This window comes from Cibotium barometz, chromosome 11 (genome assembly GCF_041138505.1).
Source record: "Cibotium barometz isolate CiBa-2024 chromosome 11, ASM4113850v1, whole genome shotgun sequence".
NCBI lineage: Eukaryota > Viridiplantae > Streptophyta > Polypodiopsida > Cyatheales > Cibotiaceae > Cibotium > Cibotium barometz.
This window is the reverse complement of record NC_141056.1, coordinates 23,167,646-23,190,482: the sequence shown is the minus strand read 5'-3', so window position 1 is coordinate 23,190,482 and position 22,837 is coordinate 23,167,646. Positions and strand designations below refer to the sequence as shown.

The following is a 22,837-nucleotide window of genomic DNA, read 5'->3' as shown; positions in this document are numbered from 1 at the left end:
CTAGGCAAAAGGGAGATTGATCATCAAGTGGAAGGAGGAATGGTGAGAGGAAGCTCATCACCGCCGATGAACGTGCAAGCACGGTCTCGCCATGCAAAGATCCCACTCCCCTCACACGCGGCGCACATGCCTTCACGTGCGCCGTGCTTGCCAATTGGCCATGCATCATCAGATCCGTTTTTGATTGTCCCTCAAGCGTGTCCACGCGTCAGCCATGCGAAAGTGGTTTTGTCTTTGTAAATCCGCCCCTCCCTTTTTCATAATACAACAGCCTTTTTTTGAAAAAAAAAAAAGTTTCCCCATCCCCCCGTTATCGGAAGCGAGGGTTTTGGCATTGTCGAGGAGGTAGTGTATGCTCCAATTAAACATCATTATTACAGACTTTTAATCAATGCAAAGCCTACACGATAACCGAGGCTTTTGGCATTGTCGAGGAGGTAGTGTATGCTCCAATTAAACATCATTATTACAGACTTTTAATCAATGCAAAGCCTACAGCGTATTCTTTATCTGATGGATGATGGACTGCAGGTTGGAGAGGGTGTGGGTAAGTTCCGTCCCGGCCAGAGGGTTATACCGCTTCTATGGGTGGAGTATCAACGAAACGGGCAAGGTTCATGGCAAGACTACATTGAATTGGAGGAAGAGCAGGTTGTAGCGGTTCCCGACAGTGTGAGCGACGAAGCGGCTGCCCAATTCTGGGCCAACCCATGGACTGTGTATGGCATGCTGGATGACCACGCCGTTCCCAAAGGAGAGTATCTTCTGCAGACAGCTGCAGCCTCCGTCCTTGGAAGGTCTTTCTCTCTCTCTCTCTCTCTCTCTCTCTCTCTCTCATCAATACACGTACTAATTAATGCTTCTTGATCCGTATTGACAAACTCAGACAGCTCATCCAGCTCGCCAAGTACCGGGGTATCAAGACCATCAACGTCGTACGGCGGGATGCGTGGAAAGACGAGCTCAAGGCTCTGGGAGCAGACGAAGTCATCAACTCGGAAACCGAAGGTCTGATTTGATTAGCTGCATATAAGCACACAATTTGAGCAATAATTCGCCTAAGTTCGTATCGATTGTTTAGCTTAGAAAACCCTAAACATGCTGATAATTAGCGTTTCCACTCGTGCAGACGTAGTTGAGAGGGTGAAAGAAATCACAGGGGGCAAATTGGCATATGCTGCTGTAGATGCTGTCGGGGGTGTTCTCACAAAAGTAAGCTGTCGGTTGATGGATAATAATTGGTTGGCATTTGTTGCTGAAAACTGTAGGAATTATGCAACTTGAGCTACCTAACCCTCGTGTGTATATTACCACTTCTAGACTGTGGCAGCAACAGCCCTTGTCTCCAAGTTATCTTATCTTGTATGTTGGCAGACTTTAACAAATTCTCCAGAGCTTTCCATGCGTCTTGTGCACTCTGGCATTCGGACCATAGTACATGATAACAGCTTTCCACCTTGGTTCTACATTTTTGGCAATAATCATTTACACCAAAGATTTTTCCAAATAGATCCTTTGCGAGAAATTTTTGATGCAAGGTCCTCCACAATATCATATTCAATCTGGCAGATGGGGTAACTTTCCATACTTGTGTCGTTAGTTTTTTTTGTAGGTCTTCAGGTCTAATCTCATACGTCTTCTGTTGCATTTTACCTTAATTTTCTCCACCCACTTGCGTAGTTAGTTTTTTGCAGGTCTTGAGGTCTAATCTCATACCTCTTTTGTTCCATTTTACCTTAATTTTCTGCACCCACTTTGGGTTGCTTAAGCTCACTTTGTGTTTACACATGTCAAGCCTTATATGTGCTATAGTCCAGTCCCTAAGTCTGGCTTCTCTTTGAGCTGTAGGGGCTATAGGCCAGCTGTCCCTAACCTTACCAGGGTACTGACCAAAAATTGCTTTTCTTTTGCATTAAGTCTCACATCGTGTTGAATTTCTTGATTGGTGATCCAATTCAATTTTTTTTGTGATTCCATATATTTGCCCAAGTCTTGTATCCCTTTTCAGATAACCTGTGAGCCATTCTTCTATTCAACGCTATGGGGCCCACGTGATCCGGGGCCCACGTGATCCGGGGGTCTCCTAGGATCCAGATACTCTAAGAAAGAGAACCATCCCCTCTACACTTCCCTTGCCACATAGCTTTGCTCAGAACTTCTCTCCATGATTGCAGCAGCCTGTTAGCCATCATAAAGCCATTGATGTTAACGTTTCCCCTAGACATTAGCTTGTCTGTCCAATTAGCATTATTCCAAACCTTCTTGTTCACAGTAGCTTCCTGTATGCACTACCTTATTAATTTTGCCCAAGGCTGGTCCCCCTCCAACTTTGCAATCCACTTTGTTGTCAATTCTTGTGCCTTATTTGAAACACTAGGTATGCCCCATCCTCCTTGCTGCTTAGGGGAACAAATCTGATCCCATGAAACTATGTTCCATGATTCTCTTTGAGCAAAGGTCTACAAGAATTGCTTCATGTGTTTCTCCATCTTAGACCAACTTCTCTTAGCAAAGGGGAAAACAACAGCAATGTAAACTGGCATTGCTGCAATACTGTGCTTTAGCACAAAAGTCTTCTAGCCAGCTAGATGAATCCTCTTGGCCATTTTATGCAGAAGCCTTTCCATCATCCATTCAAGTGCCTGCTTGGCTGTAATTTCTAATCCTATTGGGCACCCAAGGTATCTTATAATGTTGCCTAGACCTACATCTTTTAGCCCCATCTCCCTCAAGAATGTGGGGGATTCCTTTAATTTGAGCATTAAACACTCAGTTTTATGGTCACTTATGATTGACCCAGATACCTCTGCAAATTTGTCATAAGCTTTCCTCAAAGTTTTTACATTTTCTTCATCTGCCTCTAACAAAGTTTGTATCATCATCAGCAAACATTTATGAGTAAAAGTCAGAACCATCTGGCATTTTAAGGCTTCTGACAACTCTCCTTTGAGTCAAGTTGTCAATATATCGGAGCAAAGGATCAATAGCAAGTGCAAACAAGAGAGGGGCAATTGGACAGCCCTGTCTAATTTAGACCTTCTAGCATATGCATTCATGAATAGAGTTTCAATCATTTTACAGAAGGCATCACCGAACCCAGCTTTGTGGAGCATAGCCAAAACATAATCCCACCTTATTCTGTCATAAGCCTTATCAAGGTCCATGTTTATCATCAAATAGTCCTCTTCTTGAGCAGCAGTCCACTCCACAGCTAGAAGTACATTCAATATAGCCTCATGAATACATCTACCATTCACGAAGCCATATTGTAATGGGTGGACTACTTTAGAGACAATAAATTTAATTCTGTTAGCTAATGCCTTTGCCATGACTTTGTAAGCCGAGTTCAACATTGTTAATGGTCTGTAATCCTTTGGTTCAATTCTATGGGAGTTCTTGGGAACCAGCTCTATAACACTTGGGTTCAAATCTGCTGGCATGTTCCTTGTTTTCCTAATCTCGTTTAAGAGATTGCACAAGTCCTCTCCACATACATTCCACAGCTTTTTATACACCTCAATTGGGAGACCATCTGGGCCAGGGGCCTTTTCTTTCTTCATCTTCATGACTACACTTTCAATTTCTTCCATAGTGAAGGGCCTGCCAAGCTGCATCCTTTGGAAATTAGAGATAGATGATTCCATCATATTCAGAAATTGCCCAACCTTCTCAGCATACTGTCCATCCTATTATGGAGACTTCCCCACGATTCTAGACAAATGGTCAATGAGAACCTTCTCAATGTCATGATCATCTGTAGCCATACTCCCATCAAGCCTCTTTATGCATCTGATAAGGTCACAATCCTTCTTTACCCTAACAGCCTTGAAGAAAGTAAAGTTGGGGCTGTCTCCAACCTTTAACAAGTAGAGCCTAGATTGGACCCTAGCAGATTTAGCTTTACTCATTCAGCCTATATTGGACCCTAGCAGATTTAGCTTTACTCATTCTCTTCTGCTTCTTTCGAAAATTCTTAAGTTCTGGTAAGCAACCACTGTGCAATTTCATCCTCTTTATGTCCACTACACATACCAATCATGATCTCCATGAATATAGTAGCCGTTTTCTCATCCTTCCTTCTCTTAGCTGCTTTCCTCTTCCCATACCTCTTAGCCTCTTCGACCAATGCTTGGGTGCATGCAGCCCATACTTTTAATGGATTAGAATCCCTCTGCTTAGCTTCTGTCCAGATTCTTCTTAAAATTGCACACCATACTCTATCTTTTAAATGACTAATATTAAACTTGTTAACCCTCCTCCTTTGTTGTTGAAATATACAAGTGAGTAGGGTGTGTATGGGAACAAGCCCTTGGTTAGAGGCTGTAAAAGAGAATGTGTAAATGTGAAAGAACCCGTGAAAAGGTAAGAAGAATCTACTGGGAGAGAATAAAGGGTAGCATGAGAAGATTTAGGAAGTGTGGAGATATTCTGGGAAAAGTGAAGAGGTGGAGAGAATCAAGCAAAAGAGGTGGAGATATTCTGGGAGAGGTGGAGTGAATCAAGGAGAAATCAATGGGATTTGATGCTTGGAGATGTAAACTCTATAAATTGAGGCATTGGCCTAATGAGAATTTGCTGGTTTTTTATTATCCATGCCTACATTAAGCTATTTTCTAATTACTCACTAATTACATTAAGCTAATTACGTCTTAATTTGTTGGTTGTTGATTATCCATGCTTACATTAAGCTAATTACATCTTAATTATCTAATCACTTTGTTAGTGATATTGATTCTAGTATTTGATCCACCATAGCTCATCACATTGCTCTAATTTCAACATGGTATCAGAGCCATGCCTAGAATCCATTAGGTTTATGAATCCATTATCTAATTAATTAGATCTTAGGATTAGAAGATAATTAGAAATTAATCAAAAATTTTAGTTATTTTCAACTAGCCTCTATATCCCCAGCTGGTGGAGGAGCTCTAGCTTTTTGCACACTCAACCATTGCCCAAACCCTTCTAGCCCAAGTTAGCTAACCCATTGCTACTCCAGCCAGTCGAAACAGAAGCGCAAACCGCCGACGGAGCTGGGAGAAATCACGTTTTTCTTCAGCGCGTTTCTTTCTGAGAAAATTTGACATTGCAGCTGCTCCAAATCAAATTGGTCTAATTCCTCATAGCTCCAAGGGTTTTCAAGCATGCTCTACAAGCTGGTGAAGACATAATTTAATTTGATCAAGTCTACAGTGAGATCCAAGCTCTTCATCAAATCTACAGCAGGTGACTTTGGTAAAACAGAGATTAAGCTTTCAATATTTGGTCAAATCTTGTGTTTCTTGGCTTAATCCTCTACTAGACTCATTGCTATTGATGGCTTTGAAAGCATTTGAGCTCATTTGAAGTCTAAGGTACCAGATTTGGACTCCCCGCATACTCTGTTTTTTGCACACAAAACAAAGGATTAATTTGCTAATCAATGATTAATCAGTGCTAATCACTATATTTTGGTACAATTGAGGGTCCAAATTAACCATTAGGTATTTGATATAGATCCCTATAACTTTAGATTGCAATTCGGAGTTGGTTTGATACTCCAACCATTCCGTACAAATTGGTTACCCTTGATTTAATGTAATTTCTGGTAAAATTATGCTGATAAAATTGTGATAATCATCATTTTGCATTTAACCCTTGGTTAATGCCTACAAATCACACTCAAATTCAAGATTATTTACAGCCAGAGTTGCATTTAGGAATGTGCATAAGAATGAATGCTATACGCATTATGTATTGGGCACATTACATCAGTGTAAATATGGGATCAGACACTGCCCTTGTCCAGAATAAGGCAAGAGGTAAGACACAAGAGTTGCATTTGGGTTTGCATTGCATAATGACACAAGATAAACATCAAAAGCCCAAAAGAACTATCAACAAAACATTTAAATATGTTGCTCACATGGAGTAAAAAGACCTGACGGACAAGTTCATGGCCCCAGCCATGAAAGAAGAAGAATATCTCTTTCCAAGAAGAGGATCCACACCGAGAAGAAGATCTAGAGGAAGCATTGAAGGAAGACATGGACATGAGAAGAGAAGCTACCACAAGAAGACTGAAAGAAGAGACAAATGCGTGGAGAGATGCTGCCACGACAAGAAGACTGAAGAAAAGAGAAGATGTGAGGCTCCAAAGAGTGAGGAGCCATGTGAAAATCTCTGAGAAAGAGAGAGAGAGAAACCCCACAACCCAATGTAACCTGCCCCAACAAAGTAAAACCACCTCTGAGCCATCGATGATGTAGGCCACGTGGTAGATGTATGTGTGAGCACTTTAGTCAAGGTCGCGGGCAACTATAGTAAGCCTTGTACACATAGAGAGAGAGAGTGTCAAGGACTATGAGTTTAGGGACTTGAGGCACTGGTCCGCAGGCTATCAAGTAAGAGAGAAACTTGGTATAGGGTCCAGGTGTGCTAAGATAAATTGAGGAGAGGTGTGCTAGACACTAGTCCGCGGACTATCAAGTAAGGAGGGAAACTTGGTATAGGGTCTCGATGTTCTAGGAGTATTCACTTGAGGGGAGGTGTTGAAATATACAAGTGAATAGGGTGTGTGAGGGAACAAGCCCTTGGTTAGAGGCTGTAAAAGAGAATGTGTAAATGTGAAAGAACCTGTGAAAAGGTGAGAAGAATCTACTGGGAGAGAATAAAGGGTAGCATGAGAAAGTGTGAAGATATTCTGGGAGATATTCTGGGAAAAGTGAAGAGGTGGAGAGAATCAAGCAAAAGAGGTGGAGATATTCTGGGAGAGGTGGAGTGAATCAAGGAGAAATCAGTGGGATTTGATGCTTGGATGTAAACTCTATAAATTGAGGCATTGGCCTAATGAGAATTTTCTGGTTTTTGATTATCCATGCCTACATTAAGCTATTTGCTAATTACTCACTAATTACGTCTTAATTATTATCTAATCACTTAAATGTTAATGATGTTGATTCTAGTATTTGATCCACCATAGCTCATCACATTGCTCTAATTTCAACATTTGTCTTACTCTAACCCCCAACATTATAGGAAAATGATCTGACACAGTGTATTGAAATATTATTTGAGAAAGACTATCCGCATTAGTCCAGGTGCCCTCTTCTGATAAGTAAATTCTATCCAGCCTCCTTGCTTGAAAGGAGCTATCCCTATGCTTATTTGTCCAAGTATAAAGTCTCTTACTTGCACCTGACATGCAATCCAATACCTTCCATTTATGCATCCATGTCTTCCATGCACCAGCTTCAGAGGAACTCATGATTCCTGTGAGAGTAGAGGCATCCTCACTTTTTTCTATGCAGTTCCAACTCAGTTCCAATCACCAATGAAGACAGTTGGTTCTTCCCAATCCATGCTAGCTAACTTACCCCATAGCATACATCTCGCTTGCTCTCTATTAGGAGCATATACATTACAAATCCTCAAGCAACTTTGCTTTATGCATACTTTAACTGCTATACCTGAACCTCTGATTGGAGAATTGCACAGAACCTTGTATCCATGACGGTTAAACCTCTCATGTCCCAGCTTTACCTCTTGAACAATGTCAATGTCTAACCTTTCCTTTTTGGCCTAGTGCCTGACAAGCTGATGTCTCTCAATGTTGCATAACCCCCTGATATTCCAAGAGGCTATTCTCAAACTTCTAGAGAACTCAGTCATTAGAATGATCATCAATATCAAACACATCTCCCTCTCCCTTCTCTTGCAAAATAACAAAGTTTGCTTTCCTTCTTGCTTCCTTTTTGAGATTGGGTTTAAAATTACCTCTGTTTGCATTCTCTCTAAGTACGCTTGCACATGTTTCCTTTCTTTGCTGATGTTTTCCTTTTGACTGTACCTCCTTCCAAATCTCTCCTCTTGCTTCAGAACTTGTGCTGCCCTTTGGCATTGCTTCTTCTTTAATGTGCCCACTGTTTTCCTTATGCTCCTCAACTACCGTGCTCTTTCTGAGGGCCCTCTACCTCGGGAGAATCATTGATGACTTGAGGTATAACCTCATCCAATTCTCTACTACTTCCCATTGCATCTTCTCTCCCCTTGTGTCATTAGGGCAATCCCTGGCATAATGCCCCAATTTCTTGCGTTTAAAGCACGCATCAGGGAAAGGGCTGAAATCCACATTGACGTAAACATTTTGACCTTACAAACCAACCTCCATAAACTCTAGAGTAGGTATCATCCTATCCCAAAGGATACATGCTTTTCTTTCTCCTCTACCTTCATGTATATGAACTTTGGGCACGTAGAGCACTCTCCCCAGCATATGAGCCAAATCCTTAACTTGTTCCCACATGAAATAGGGTAAATTAGGGAAGGAGACCCAAATGGGACATTGGTACATGAGAACTTCATCAGGGTTAAAAGAAGGATGCCAAGGGAGGATGTATACAACATTCCCTTTATAGCCAGCCACAGATTGAACCAACATCTCCCTCTGTGCATCATTTTCCACCATAACCTGATAAAATCCTTTACTTGCCCAATGATATCCGACCAGCCTAAGTTGTTAGCATACATCTCTGTGAACCATCTGTAGAATTCCTCATTTGAAGGGGGTTTCTCCATGAAGTACAGATAAGCACCACAAGAGAGAGGTCCATGCAGTTCCACCACAGCTTTAGGCATGGATATTTCTTTGGCAGTCTTGAACACCTTTGCAGACTCAACAGCTTTACCATTGTTCTTGCCCATTTCCTTAACAATATTTGCTGCAAGCTTAATTGCCTCCAGGACAGCCTCTTGCATAACAGAGTCTGTGTAAGATGTTTTAGGTCCTATGTCCATATGTTATGCACAATCGACAAAAGCTCTCTTTTTCCTAGGCCTCAGGCCAGGAAACTCACCCTCCAGTCTCACTGTACCGTACCAATAACATGCACAGTCTTCCTCTCTCTTTTAAACCTCGCTCTTCGAGGGCTGCTCTACTGCTTGTTTTGGCAACTTTGACAAATGCCTAGTCCAGGCTCTCTCCCTCTCTCTTTTCGAAAAATAAAGTTTATCTCAATGTTTCTGATAGTGCTATGGTGTTCTCTAAGTTTCATTTGAAACATCCCTTGGGCTATAATTTATCCAGTACTTTTGAGATAGGAAAATGTACGAGTCATGCTATTTGCAAGAATATAGTGGGGGGTTTTGCGCTTTTTTTTTGGTGGTGGTCAACCTATATCAATCATGGTCGTTGGTTTCTTCTCCCATTTATTTATCAAAAGGTACACATTTGTTTGAATATTTATATTTTCCTTGAATATTGCAAGTGCTTTGTTCATGTTATTCTTGATAGATTGTCTCGTGATAATATTACAAGTGCTTTGTTCATGTTGTTATTGATTGACTATCTATACCATAAAAAAGGTGCAGAACTATCTTTATGCTCTGTATATGCCATAAAACAACTAAGATTGTGCATTATGGTCATGTTAAAACATATCTATTTATTCTACAGAAGGATCTTTGCCCTTATTAAATGCCATAAAATAATCAAAATTGTGTATTATGTCAGGTGGTCACATTAAAACATAGCTACTTATTTTGGAGAAGGAAATAAGCAGAAGGTTACGATTGTTGAAGGGAAAAACATATTTTGTAAATTGCTAAACAAAAAAAAGACCCTCCTCCCGCGAATCTAGTTAGACCTAGGCCTTGTAAGGCCTAGGAGCGGTATTATGAAGGTATATTCTTTTTCCAAACCAAAAGCCAAGTGTGGAGGTATTTTTTCCATAATATTCTCCTTTCAATGTCATGGCACGATGTCATTTCCAAATTAATTTGTAACTAGTTTATCCCTCTTCAAATTGGATTACACCCTACCAAGGAAAATGAATGAAACTTTTAAAAATAGATGCTATTATTCCTCTTCAAATTGGATTACACCCTACCAGGAAAAGATTATCCCCTTTCAAATTGGTAGAGTACACCCTACCAAGCAAAAGGAATTCAACTTAGAAAAATAGATGCTTTTTTTAAGAAAGGATAACTTTATTATGAATATCATTTAATTACAAAAAGAGGTTAGTTGTCGCTTGTGAACTACAGGGTAGGGATTGATTAGGAGCCTCTTAGCAGAGTCCAGTTGCTAAGAACTAAAAGGGCCAGTGAGTACTTTTAGTTCTGCTCTATAAACGCTTCTTCCTTCCATTCAGGGCGCTGCATATGAGGGTAACATTGAAAGACGAGTTGATTTCAGGCCAGCCAAATCTGTTGCAAGACTGTGTGTCTGACCCAAGGCCAGATGCTTGCTAATGCCAGATTAAGAAAAGTGGCGTCCCTGAGCAAAGTGTGTTTCCATGTAAATTGATGATGTGTGCCCCTACTGTCCTCACTTCCTTGTTCCTCTCCATAGAGCTTGAGCTGTTGGCATGCCCAAAAGATGTGAAACGGATCCTCCCTATGGGTGTTGCAGAATGGTCAATACACTTAAATACACTAGGATTTGTTGGACACTTGTTCAAATACAAGAAGTAAATTGCTGAATTGATAAGAGACACACAATGAGCCGGAACGGCTGACCCCTCCCTCAAATAAAGTATATTGATCTTGGGAGAATCAAGTACATAGTGTCATGGGCATTTTTGACCAGATTTCCATACCAATGCATATGAATACAGTATTGCAAACAAGTGGTTGTCGATGTAGACTTGCAATCCACACTACCCTCTCAAGTGCCCATGTTCCCTACCACCTGCTCTCTATTGTTCCACCAACACATGGTAGCAACAATCTGCAAGAGAGCACGTAGGATAAGAGAACACTACACATGGTATGTGATCTTGTAGTCCGGTTCCTCCCTCCTGCTACTTGCTCCCATATTTAAGATTAAAAGCTTACCAATAGCAAGTATAGTCGATGACAGCGGAAGTCTTTGTGATGGAAGTCCTTGGAGTGTTGAGATCTTTGATTTGTCACCTTTCTTTGCTATGAAAGTCTTCAAGAGGATGAAGGGAACCTTGGTAAAGCTTCCCCTATGGTTCAACTTGAGAAAGGAGGGCTGAAATTAGGGTTTTCAACAAAAAGACTAGAAATTACAGCAATAAAGAGAGTTGTTTTGCTGAATTTCAGTCATTGGGAGTGTGTAGGAGAGTGATTAGCATCCGGAAACACTCTAGGAAGCTTGAAAATCACCTTAGCAAGCTTGGAAACTCTAGAGAGAGGAAGAGGAGTGAGGTGGTGAGTTGTCCAGTGTAGGAGCTCAATTTATACAATTTTGTCCATGATCTGCTCCTTGATTTGTGCCACCTCCCCTACATCTGGGGGAACACCTCATCCTTGATTCTCTCCACCTCTTCACTTTTCCCAGAATATCTCCACACATCCTCGATCTTCTCATGCTACCCTTTATTCTCTCCCAGTAGATTCCATTCACCCTTTTCACTGCTACCCACTAACTACTACTATTGTTGGAACCTCTCGCTCTATCTATTCTTGGTAGGCTTTAAACCAATTCTTGAGTAGCTTCTAGCTTGCTCTTCTCGTCTCTATATGGTTTGGGTATTTTGCCAACTTTTTTAGCAAGCTGTTAGGGTCTATGATAGATTCTTCTAACTGAAAGGTTGGTTGTAGAATCATATCTACCTCTGAGGATGATAATGAGCTGTAGAAGCAATATCCTTACATGAACCATCATGAACTATCACACAGTCTTTTACCTTTTCCCTGCCTTTTTAGCTTTACACTTTCAAGTCTTTGGGGTGGATTTCACTTATTTCGAGATTTCCTCAATTGGTAAAGGGGGTGACTGTGTTAAGAGGGATTGTCTTCTCTTATGCTCAACAAGTTGAGACTTGCCAATGTTTTGGGGTCTTGGGTTGGGTCTAATAAGGGGGAAATCCACATTCATCTTATCGATCGCAATGATGGTGGCACAATAAGCCTTCTTAACTAGACAGTTAGCTACATGGTGAGGTCCTTTGCAATAATGGAAGCATTGTAGATGTAACACTACATTATCACCGTCCATGTTATAGTGACTTAGGATTAAAGCTGGTAGGTTTTGAGCCTCTAGGGGTTTGATATACACAGTTTCCTAGCCCTCTCTCTTCTTATCCAAATATTATATAGGTTTGCCAAATTTTAAGGTTGATGGTATGCACAAATTATGTTAACCATGCCAACTTAGTAAGCAGTCCAAACATGCTGTCTCATATAAAAAGCACGTCAGTTCAAGGCCATTTGATGTTATACATTCTGATATGTAGGGACTGACCAAGACTGTAACAATTATATTTTGCAAGTACTATGTTACATTCATTGATAATTACACTAGAAAAGTGTGGGTTTACTTCATGAAGATAAAAAGTGAGATGTTTGCTTACTTTTAGAGATTAAAAGCCTTGGTCAATAAGGAAAAAGATATTCAGATCAAATGCCTAAGATCGATTCGTCCCATGGCATGAGTCTTCTCTATTTTCAAGTTACTTTCAAGGATTGGTTACCCTTACGTATATAAATGTGATTAGTTTCCTAATCATGAACAAGCCTTACCTCATTTGTCATGTATGGCTCTCATCTTTGAAAATCCATCACCACGAATGTGTGGTGGAAGCTTAGCCCGAAGATCTTAAATTTTGCATCTTGCAAGATGCAAACTTAGTTATGTTCCTGTAGGCAAGCTTCACTACGATGAGGCTTATGCCTATGAGTGGTGGGCTACCCCAAGCCACCTAGTAATCCATAGTGATTATGTTAATACCATCACCACCATCCAAGATTGTGGAGAATGCAAGGCCCTTGTACACGACAGGTAATCCGGCATTCATTTTGTCACCTCTCAAAGTAGGTGTCCCAGCTTATCCATGGGAACTTTTGGATGTCCTTGTTTTGGTCATGGAGGGAGTATGCTCAATGGGCATCACGCTCATCCTTCTCAACTTCAGGTTCAGTTGTGTGGGCTCTTAAGTTCTCACTCGTATAGTAGCGGGATAAGTCTCTCCAAAGTTGAGAATTTCCGTGTAAAAGATAACTTATCATGACTTAAAATTCTAAGGATAAGAAGATTTTGAGGCTTGTTATGTCCCTTGTGCAATATTCATACTCACTTAACTTATACTCACTTGAAGGTTGGCTTGTTATGTCCCTTGTGCAATATTCATACTCACTTAACTTATACTCACTTGGAGGTTGGCTTGTTATGTCCCTTGTGCAATATTCATGCTCACTTGGAGGTTGGCTTGGACCTCCTAATGTATACGAAATGTGCATTGATCCTTCCCTAGGAGGAAATCCCTCCTGATGGGGTCAAAATGAAGTCACCACCTATCATATCAAAGAGAATATTGTGGTGATTATGGCGACCCATGAAAGGCCAACTAGCCAAACTTTTTCCTCCCACTGATTCCTCCTTCATTGCATCTAACAGTATGGAATCTAGTTGGATTAGTTCCAAAGGCAAAGGCTCTGAAATTGTCTCTTTTTGTAACTTCTTAAGAATAGTCATGGGTTTGAATATGGCCTTTTACATGCTCCTCCCACTGAGTCCTCCTTCATTGCATTTAATAATATGTAATCTAGTTGGATTGGTTCCAAAGGTAAAGGCTTTGGAATTGGCTCCTTTTGTAACTTCTTAAGAATGGTCATGGGTTTGACTATGGCCTTTTGCATGCTCTAAGGTTTCCTTTTTGGTTCTATGATTGACTCTACAATAGGGTATAGGATTTGCTCAAGCCAGGTCTATGCTTCCTACTCTACCACTTGCTCAAGTATCCTTCTAGTTCAGCGTGCACCTTCCTTACATGCTCTTAGGCTTGTTTCATTTACTTTTTCTCCAACATAGGGTTACAATACTCTTTGAGTTTCTTTGGAAGATTTTCATAGTCAATGGGTTTCTTCTCTTTGGGAAGAGTTGTGGCTGAAATGGAAGATCCCTCTTTGTCTCCCATGAGAGGGAGGAACCTTTAGAGCTATCGTCTAAACCACGTTTAATGGTCATGACTGTGTTGGAGTGGAGATCAAAGTAACAACATATGCATGGATGCAACAAGCAAGGAGAGATAAATGGAATCACAACACTCAAAGTAGATTGATGAGAATAAGTAAAGTACAAGTGAAGTGATATGATAAAATCACTTACACACACTCATAAGAGTGTATACATATGCCCAAGGAAAAAAACCTCCTAAAGAGGAAAAAAGTGCCCCGGCCCATTATTAGCCTACATTCATACATCACTACCATATAAATGGCTATAAATCCCCCATGTTGTGATGATGTGAACATGTATAGGGATCATGTGGTTGATAAATCCCCAAGTGGAAATCCCAAAGCGTTTGAAAAGCTTCAAACTTCTGTTATGAGAGAGCCTTCGTGAACATATCTACCACATTATTGTGTATAGAGACATAAGCTACGCGAATCTCTCCTATAATGAGCCTCTCTCTACGTAATGATAGTGCACCTCAATGTGCTTTATGCGAGCATAAAACACTTTGTTCCTTCAGTAACAACAGCAAATGCACTCTAGCTGCTGCTACTATTAGTAAAGATGGAGATGGGAGACCTTTGCTAACACGAAGGTTTGCCAAAAGGCATTCGAGCCATACATGCTCCACAATCGATGTAAAAACTTCCATGTACACTCATCTTCATATCTTAAAGTGGCCATTGTTTATTGAGCCATGATATACATGAATCACTACGGTGAAAGTAAAATCCACTAGTGTGGACACTCTCGTGTCATAACATCTAGACCAACCAGACTCACTAAAAGCATGTGGCTGAATATCACCCCCCTTAGCATAGAATAGGCCAAGGGAGTGAGTGCCATGTAAGTATATGAATACTCACTTTATAGCATGCTAATCCTTACTTCCCTTAGATTAGGCCAAGGGGCTGAGTTCCCTATAAGTATATGAATACTCACTTTATAGCCTACCAATCTCACTGAAAGCATGTAGCTAAATATCACCCCCCTTAGCATAGAATAGGGCAAGGGAATGAGTGCCCCATAACTATATGAATAATCACTTTATAGACTACCCCAATACTTAGCTTCAAGACTGCATAAATTATCTGAACTACTGGGAGATCCTAAACTGAATGTATGGCCTCATGTATTACATAGATAGATGAGGCACGCAAGATCTTGTTGATAAAGTGATGCATCAAAAAACTCACCTACATCCTAGAGACTAATCCTAGCACGTGTCTCTACTGGTGTAACATGTAAGTACTTTGACTGCAATATCACATTGCATAAACTATATGCCCAAATAATAATGTAATAAGCTCAAATCTATCATGTCAAAAACCATTTGCAACCAAGTATGTTTATCTTCTCATACCATACTCTAGGAGCCTGCTTAAATCCATATAAGGCTTTTCTTAATCTGCATACTCTAGATTCTTGCCCCTTCTCAACAAAACCATGAGGTTAAGATACATAAACCTCCTCATGCAAGTTACCATTTAAGAAGGTAGTCTTAATATCCAATGTGCATTCCAACCATGGTGTGCTCTGATACAATAATATACTTGATCATAGGCATACAAGACATGGTTGTACATTTCTCATCATAATATATGCCCTTCTCTTTATCATACCCCTATGCAACAAGCCTTTCCTTGTACCATTATCTTTACACTTAAGCTTATAAACCCACTTTATACCAATGGCATGGGTGCTTTTTTTGCAAGCAATTACGAGCAAGCAATTCTGCGAAACTCGTGTGAGTGGTTGAAATCATAACACATAGGTACCTCTAACATTCTCTCTTTCACACTCTCTTGGTTGAAATCATAACACATAGGTACCTCTAACATTTCTCTCTCTCTCTCTCTCTCTCTCTCTCTCTCTCTCTCACATGAGACATTGAATACAAAATCCATGGAAAACATCAATAAGTTTTCTTGGTTGAAATCTTAATACATAGGTACCTCTAAAATTTCTCTCTCTCTCTCTCTCTCTCTCTCTCTCTCTCTCTCTCTCTCTCTCTCTTTGGTTATTGACACATGTACACACCAACACATTGCACACTTTAAAGAGATATTGATAAAAGTCACTTCTATACATGAGACATTGAATTCAAATTCCTTGGAAAACATCAATTTAAAAAAAATAAAAAACCCATACAAAATCCATGGAAATCTCCATGACTCATATTCCATGTGGGGTACCAGCACTACTTGAAGTTGCATGATCATGCTGCTTTGCATTCGGTCATGGAGGTCCCCCCTAATTCGAATACTGATATGGGTTGGTCATGTTAGGGTGTGGTATACCATAAGGGTATGGCATCATTGCTAGTGTCATTTCTACTTCAGGTGGTGGTGGATAATAAGCAAGTTACTGGGTTGTACTGTACTGGTAGCTCTGGGTGGTGGATAGTAAGAAAGTTGCCGAGTTGTAGAATTAGCACCACGTGGTATATATGCATCATGCCCTGGAAACGATTGGGGTTGTCAACATTATTACCTACACACTCATTCCATACATCTCATTTGGTTGAAAAGTGATTTAGAGTTTTCTTTTAATTTCCCAATACTACAAGAAAAGAAAGTGGTGATTCATACCTCTTCAAAATCTATCTTGTCAAAGTGATGGCAACTCTCTTGCAACTCAAGATATAAAGTACATTGTAGAGCTAGATCGTGTGCTCTTGCTGCCTCCACTATGTCACCAAAATGATCGATGCTAGTGGTTATTACCAAGGCCAAATGTTCAAGTGAGGGACTAGCGGAGTGTCCTTATCTATAGGCAACCCTGTTCGAAAATTTTCCCACACTATTAAACATCCTCCCAAAGATGAGAGATGGCTTCCTATATTTCTGGACCTATTCAAGCCCCCAACAAACTTAGCCAACCTAGTGTAATGCCTAGGATCCAAGTTAATATTAGAACCTTGTTGGAACTAGGAGTAGTTATGTTCAAAATACAAGTTGGGGTTTTCATGCACTTACTGTGAGATGTTTCTCCAAATTATATTGTCTGCTATATCAATGATGGTTCCCAAAATAGCCATGTGCTTTGGTGATATATTTTGAAACACTTGTATATAAAAACAAAACATGGTTACACAATTAAACACATGCTTTAAAGGAAATGATTATAACGGCTATAAAAGAATGTCAGCTAACCATTACTAGTAGGGGGATTGTCTGAACTAACTGTGTCAGCATCTTCGTCCTCCGTCACCTCCTCATCTTTCATGTCATTGTCCTCCTCTACCTCATCATCATCCTCCTCATCTCTGCTTACAACCTTTCTTTTTTTGTTGACTTTCTTCCTTGTTGGGGGCTAGTCTCTCCACAGTTGACTTGCCACCTTAATTTTTTGTGCCAAGATTTGTTGCACCTTTGTCTTTCCCACTTGGTTCTTTTGCAACATTTGTAGGAAATGCTTCCCCACTATCTACCCTTGTTTCATCTTCCTTGTCACAGCATGTAGGCTTCTTTAATCCCTCACCTCTAGATTGCTTAGGTTGATGTACATTTGCTTCACAAAATTATGTCAAACAAATGGATAACATGGAGAAAGGCATGCAATATATCACATGGAGCAAGGCATGGGACTATACCTTTCCACAAGGCCTCTTTGTTAGGGGGGTATGTCCCATTGGCATAATCTAAACACCATGGGCACAAACTCAAAACCTCTTTTCTGGTAAATTCTTCCATCTAGTTCACTCAACACCCACTCATTTGCGGGATGACGAAGCTCGGGAAAGGAAACTATGCCCTTCATCAAAATCCACCACCTGGTAATAAATATGACAATTCAGAAGTAGTCTTATTAGCATGCCTATATCTGGTGCACAAGCTCGTGGAATGAAATATTATATTCTTTGCATACCTATATATGGTGCGTCTTACTGTACACATGAGGTGTGGTTAAGCCGATGTGTGACTGAAGACCGCATTGCTTTTTGCCAAGACACAAATGCGACGTGGAAGTGTTTTGCTTTGCAAACTCTCAAATAATCTTTCAAGGAAATTATTCCCTTTGAAGGTATGATGGATATAAGACAAAGTAATTATGCTTCGACATGAACTGAGGCCCGGATGAACACGAAATGCTCCTTCCGCATGAACCTTGCAAGATTGGCTTTCATTTTGCACTTCATATCAAGTGATGTGGTTATTAAGTGATGTCAGTACATGTGCTTGTTGAAGAACGCACGAAATGCAAGTTCTTTGCATTGTACATGTTCAATCTTCATGGAATTATCTCCTTTTACAATTATTTGGACTAGCTTGCCCTTTCTACACAAATACAGCAACCATACATTAAACTCTCGGACATAATTTGAACCAACTTGCTCTTTTTATGTAAATAAAAATCTTTCAAATAATCTTTCAAGGACATTATTCCCTTTGATTCTCCTTCCGCATGAACCTCGTAAGATTGGCTTCTCTTTTTCCATTTTGCACTTCATATCAAGTGATGTGGTTATTAAGTGATGCCAGTACACGTGCTTGTTGCAAAACGCACGAAAGGCAAGTTCTTTGCATTGTACACATGCAATTTTCATGGAATTCTCTCCTTTAGAAATTATTTGGACCAACTTTCCCTTTCTACACAAATAGAGTAGCCATACATTACACCCTCAGACATTATTTGAACCAACTTGCTCTTTCTACACAAATAGAGTAGCCATACATTACACTCTCAGACATTATTTGACTTACTCATTTGGAGGTAAGCTGGAGCGGAATATGAGTTACAGCTTCTCTATTATGAATTGTTGTTGCTTGTCATGCCAATCCTGGTACTTAAATACAACATTAAAGAATTCCTTTCCATTTGTAGGATTTGCAATGTTGCGCATGTGTACCCTTTTTTCATGAAAATGAGCTCTGTTTCCTTCCAAGTAATTCTGGTACACTTCCTCCTCATCTTCTGTGTGTTCCCCTTTCTTAGGCAATCCTCTTGTTTTTGTTTGAATCATCTTCTTGAAGTCATCCTGTAATTACAAATCAAGATTGAAAATTTTAACCCAATTGCTCTATTTCCTTCCAAGTAATTCTAGTACACTTCCTCCTCATCTTCTGTGTGTTCCCCTTTCTTAGGAAATCCGCTTATTTTCATTTGAATCATCTTCTTGAAGTCATCCTGTAATTACAAATCAAGATTGAAAATTTTAACCCAATTGGAGCTGAAGAAGTAACGTCTTTGACACCATTATTAGAGGTACACACAAATATTACCTGAAAAACAAATTGGGACAACAGTGCCATTGGGACACTGAACCAACTTGGTTTGCCTACTTTTTTATTATTGCGAGCAACTATTGTGGTCACCCACTTTCGTTCATCCTCTCTGTTAGCTTCTGTAGCTGAGTATTTGGATTTGCAAGACCAAAACATTGCATAAGAAAAATATCATGGCCTTGTGTGTGTGGAACATGCACACAAGTCACCTTGATGAAAAAATAACAATTAACAGTTTTAGAGATAATACTTACATACTACACATTGAACCTATTCTTTAACTTACAAAATATTTATCTACATGTTGAGGATTGCAAGGTTCATTAATATATGTGTCTCTTCTTCCTTTGTGAAGGAAATGACGCGACATTGGACTTAAGGATACATATCCTTTGAATGTAACCATTCTATGTATCCAAGAAGATGAAGAAAAATATATTGGAGCTTTCAAGCAAATTAGAAAACAATTCTTTGAGATGTGTGAATTAGAAAAAAATTATTTGCATGCATGGAAGCCATGACATAAGTCTATGGTTTTCATCCCAAACAACTAAATTCTTCCTCTTCGCAAGCAAGGTGAGATCACTTCTGTGTTTCTTTGAGCTTTTCATCAAACATATTCGATTATTGCCACCAAAACCCTTTTTTCCATCTTGGGTCCTTAGGATTATGTTCTTAGGGGGGCTTTCCCGAGAAAAGTCTCAGAAACAATGAACTCTCCCATCAATGGGACATAACCGTGCCTATTGAATCTCTCTTCAAATTCCAAAAGATGGTCGTCCAGAACCAGTCCTACAACATCTTAGTTTGCAGGCCCAGCTTCCCAAAATTCAGGTAGGGAGGGCAAGTTTTCATCCTCCTCTTCCACCAATTGCCTGACAACCCTTTTTCGAGAGATCTGCGGGGTAGAGGAGCCTGCTACAATAGTTTCTTGGACCACATTTGACACAATCTCATTTGGCCCTGCATTTTCAGTGCTCTTGGACAATGTCAGTTGAGAAATGTTAATGACATCCGATTTTGTGATGAGCTTTTCGAGATCGGGTCGCGATGAAGCCATTCTACAACATACAACATTGCAAATGAGTTTAAAAGAGGGAGAGAGAGAGAGAGAGAGAGAAGAGAGAGAGAGAGAGAGAGAGAGAGAGAGAGAGAGAGAGAGAGAGAGAGAGAGAGAGAGAGAGGTAACTTGTGTGTGTATTAAGAGTGTGTGTGTGTACGTGAGTGTGTTTTAGTATGTGTGTGTGTGTACCTAAGTGTATGGAGAGAGAGAGAGAGAGAGAGAGAGAGAGAGAGAGAGAGAGAGAGAGAGAGAGAGAGAATTTGTATTTGTGGGGGGGGGGAGAGATGCATGCAAGATGTGAGTTTATGTGTACGTGAGTATGTTTTAGTATGTGTGTGTATACCTGAGTGTTTGGGAGAGAGAGAGAGAGAGAGAGAGAGAGAGAGAGAGAGAGAGAGAGAGAGAGAGAGAGAGAGAGTCTCCTTTACAATATGTGTAAAACAATAGAGAGAGAGCGTGATTATATGCATTTGTGTTTTTCTTTGTGTGTGTATGCATGCAAGACTTTGTGGGGGGGAGCGATGCATGCAAGACTTTAGATTCAAAAACAAAAAAGATAGAGAGAGAACGCCACCTTCTTGCTCTTGAAGGTGGTCAATACAAAGAAAAAGGTATGAAGATAGCCTTTTATACACAAACAAACTAACCATGGTTAAATCTAACCCTACTCAAACCCTAACCTAACCATCATATGATTAGGATCTTGTTAACTTATGAGCTTGTATGTGAGATTACGAGCTTGTATGATTTAATGAGTTCTTGAGAGCCAATCATAATCTAGGTGCTTATATAACATCTTCTACTATCATAGCCTGCATTAGAAAAACCTATACAACCTAGTTCATGTAAAATTTGTGGGAAGGCCTATGCATATCCCTATTGTATAGGGTATTTGCATTATGCATTAGCGTGAATTGACCATGCATAGGCCTCTGCATAAGGCCCCATGTATAGGGTCTTTGTTAATCGCTTTAGCTTGCATTAGCCCAAATCTTTTACCTTCACTTCAATATCAATAGGGACCAATTAAATCCCTAAGATCAAGAAGATTTTACCAAACCCAATTTTTTTTATATGTTCAAATCTTTGGTGCAAAACACTAAATAAGTCCTAATATCAATATCAAAGATCCGACCAACCTAACAGATTCATACATATATCCAAATCTTCTAGACTAGACCTTGATATACGTGAAGGAGATACAATAAACAAGAAGAAGTATATATTCTATTACATTACCTCAAGGCCTTCACGCAAACGACGATGCAGATGATGACGTGGTGGCTTGGATGACGCCGGCTGGCTTGTATGACATGGTTGCCATGTCATATTACCAAGCAATATGATGTGGCATTTCACTGCATGTCACCCAAGGTCTCTACCACGTCAGCCACATGACCCAGTTTGAAAAAGAGACGTGCCATTGTCTTAAAGCTTTGGAGCCCTAACCTTTAGAACCTATAAATAAGAGAGAGAGAGAGAGAGAGTTTGATAGAAAGGAGGGATAACATGATAATTAACCGATTAATCACAAGGCCATTCCAAATAAAAAAAATGAGGGAAAATACTATTTTTTAGTAAAAATTAAAATTTTGTAATTTTTACCTTTTTAAACACTAAAGTTAAAATGGTTATTACTAACCCTAATGCAAACGGTAAAGTAAAAGATATTTGGTAATCATATATTTAGGATCTCCTAACAAGTGATTCTCTCTCTCTCTCTCTCTCTCTCTCTCTCTCTCTCTCTCTCTCTCTCTCTCTCTCTCTCTCTCTCTCTCTCTCTCTCTCGTACACGCACACATCTCTCTCTATTTCTCTCTCTCACACACATCTCTATCTCAATCTCTATTATGGGGGTCAAGCTTATTTTTCCCAACAATGAAATAGGTGAGATGAGGGTGCCTTTGAGCAATGGCAAAGGCTTTGTGAAAAAGGAATTTCTTATTCAAAAATGTTTACCATCACAGTTCTTTTCTTTATAGGTGATCACAATCATAGTAGATAAAGAGACACGTGTTGCCCTTGTTCCACTACAAGATATAGAAGGTAAGGACCTCTACCTCCTTGATGACTTGATATATCTTACATGTGAGGTATGTGTAAGCTTAAAATCTAATATATCAATTGGTACCTCTAATTATGTGAATATTGAAAGTTCAACCAATTATGATGTTAGTTTGCTCTACAAAAGACATATGTATTAGATGCAGTGCCTCTATACACCCAATTACCCAACCATGAAGTACTTTCACCCTTGAAATCGAAAAACACTGTAAAGTTCTTGGTGAACATAAGGAAGGAGAACACTTTGACAAAGCTGGTGAGACGTATACCACACATGTTTCAGATGAATGAGCTTCCTAGATTCTATGATGGGGATGTTATATTTGAGGTTCCTGCCACCAGGGGTTTTGGACTAGGAATGAATGGCATGGATCATAAGTACGATGGTCATATGTGGACAAAGGTAGCTATGTCGAATGTCAACTTAAGGGTGTGTAGGATAAGCCATTCCATTGGTCAAATGCATTGTTTACACACCACATGCCCTTGGTATTTGAACAATAGCTTCCCTAATGACATTAGTTTCAAAGGGTGCATAAAGAAAACTTGTGCAGTTGGTGTCCTAGCCATTAATAATGGAAA

At 39.9% G+C, this 22,837-nt stretch overlaps 1 protein-coding gene across 1 annotated transcript; it reads left to right on the top strand.

The window, feature by feature from the left end:
- Positions 1–126: 126 nt before the first annotated feature.
- LOC147633922 (uncharacterized) lies at positions 127–1,334 on the top strand. Its single transcript, XM_086805605.1, has 5 exons — positions 127–207; positions 295–345; positions 532–797; positions 887–1,008; positions 1,130–1,334. The coding sequence occupies exons 1-5, from the start codon at positions 127–129 to the stop codon at positions 1,282–1,284; spliced, it is 675 nt and encodes a 224-aa protein (XP_086661731.1). The 3' UTR covers positions 1,285–1,334.
- The last annotated feature ends 21,503 nt before the right edge of the window (positions 1,335–22,837 follow it).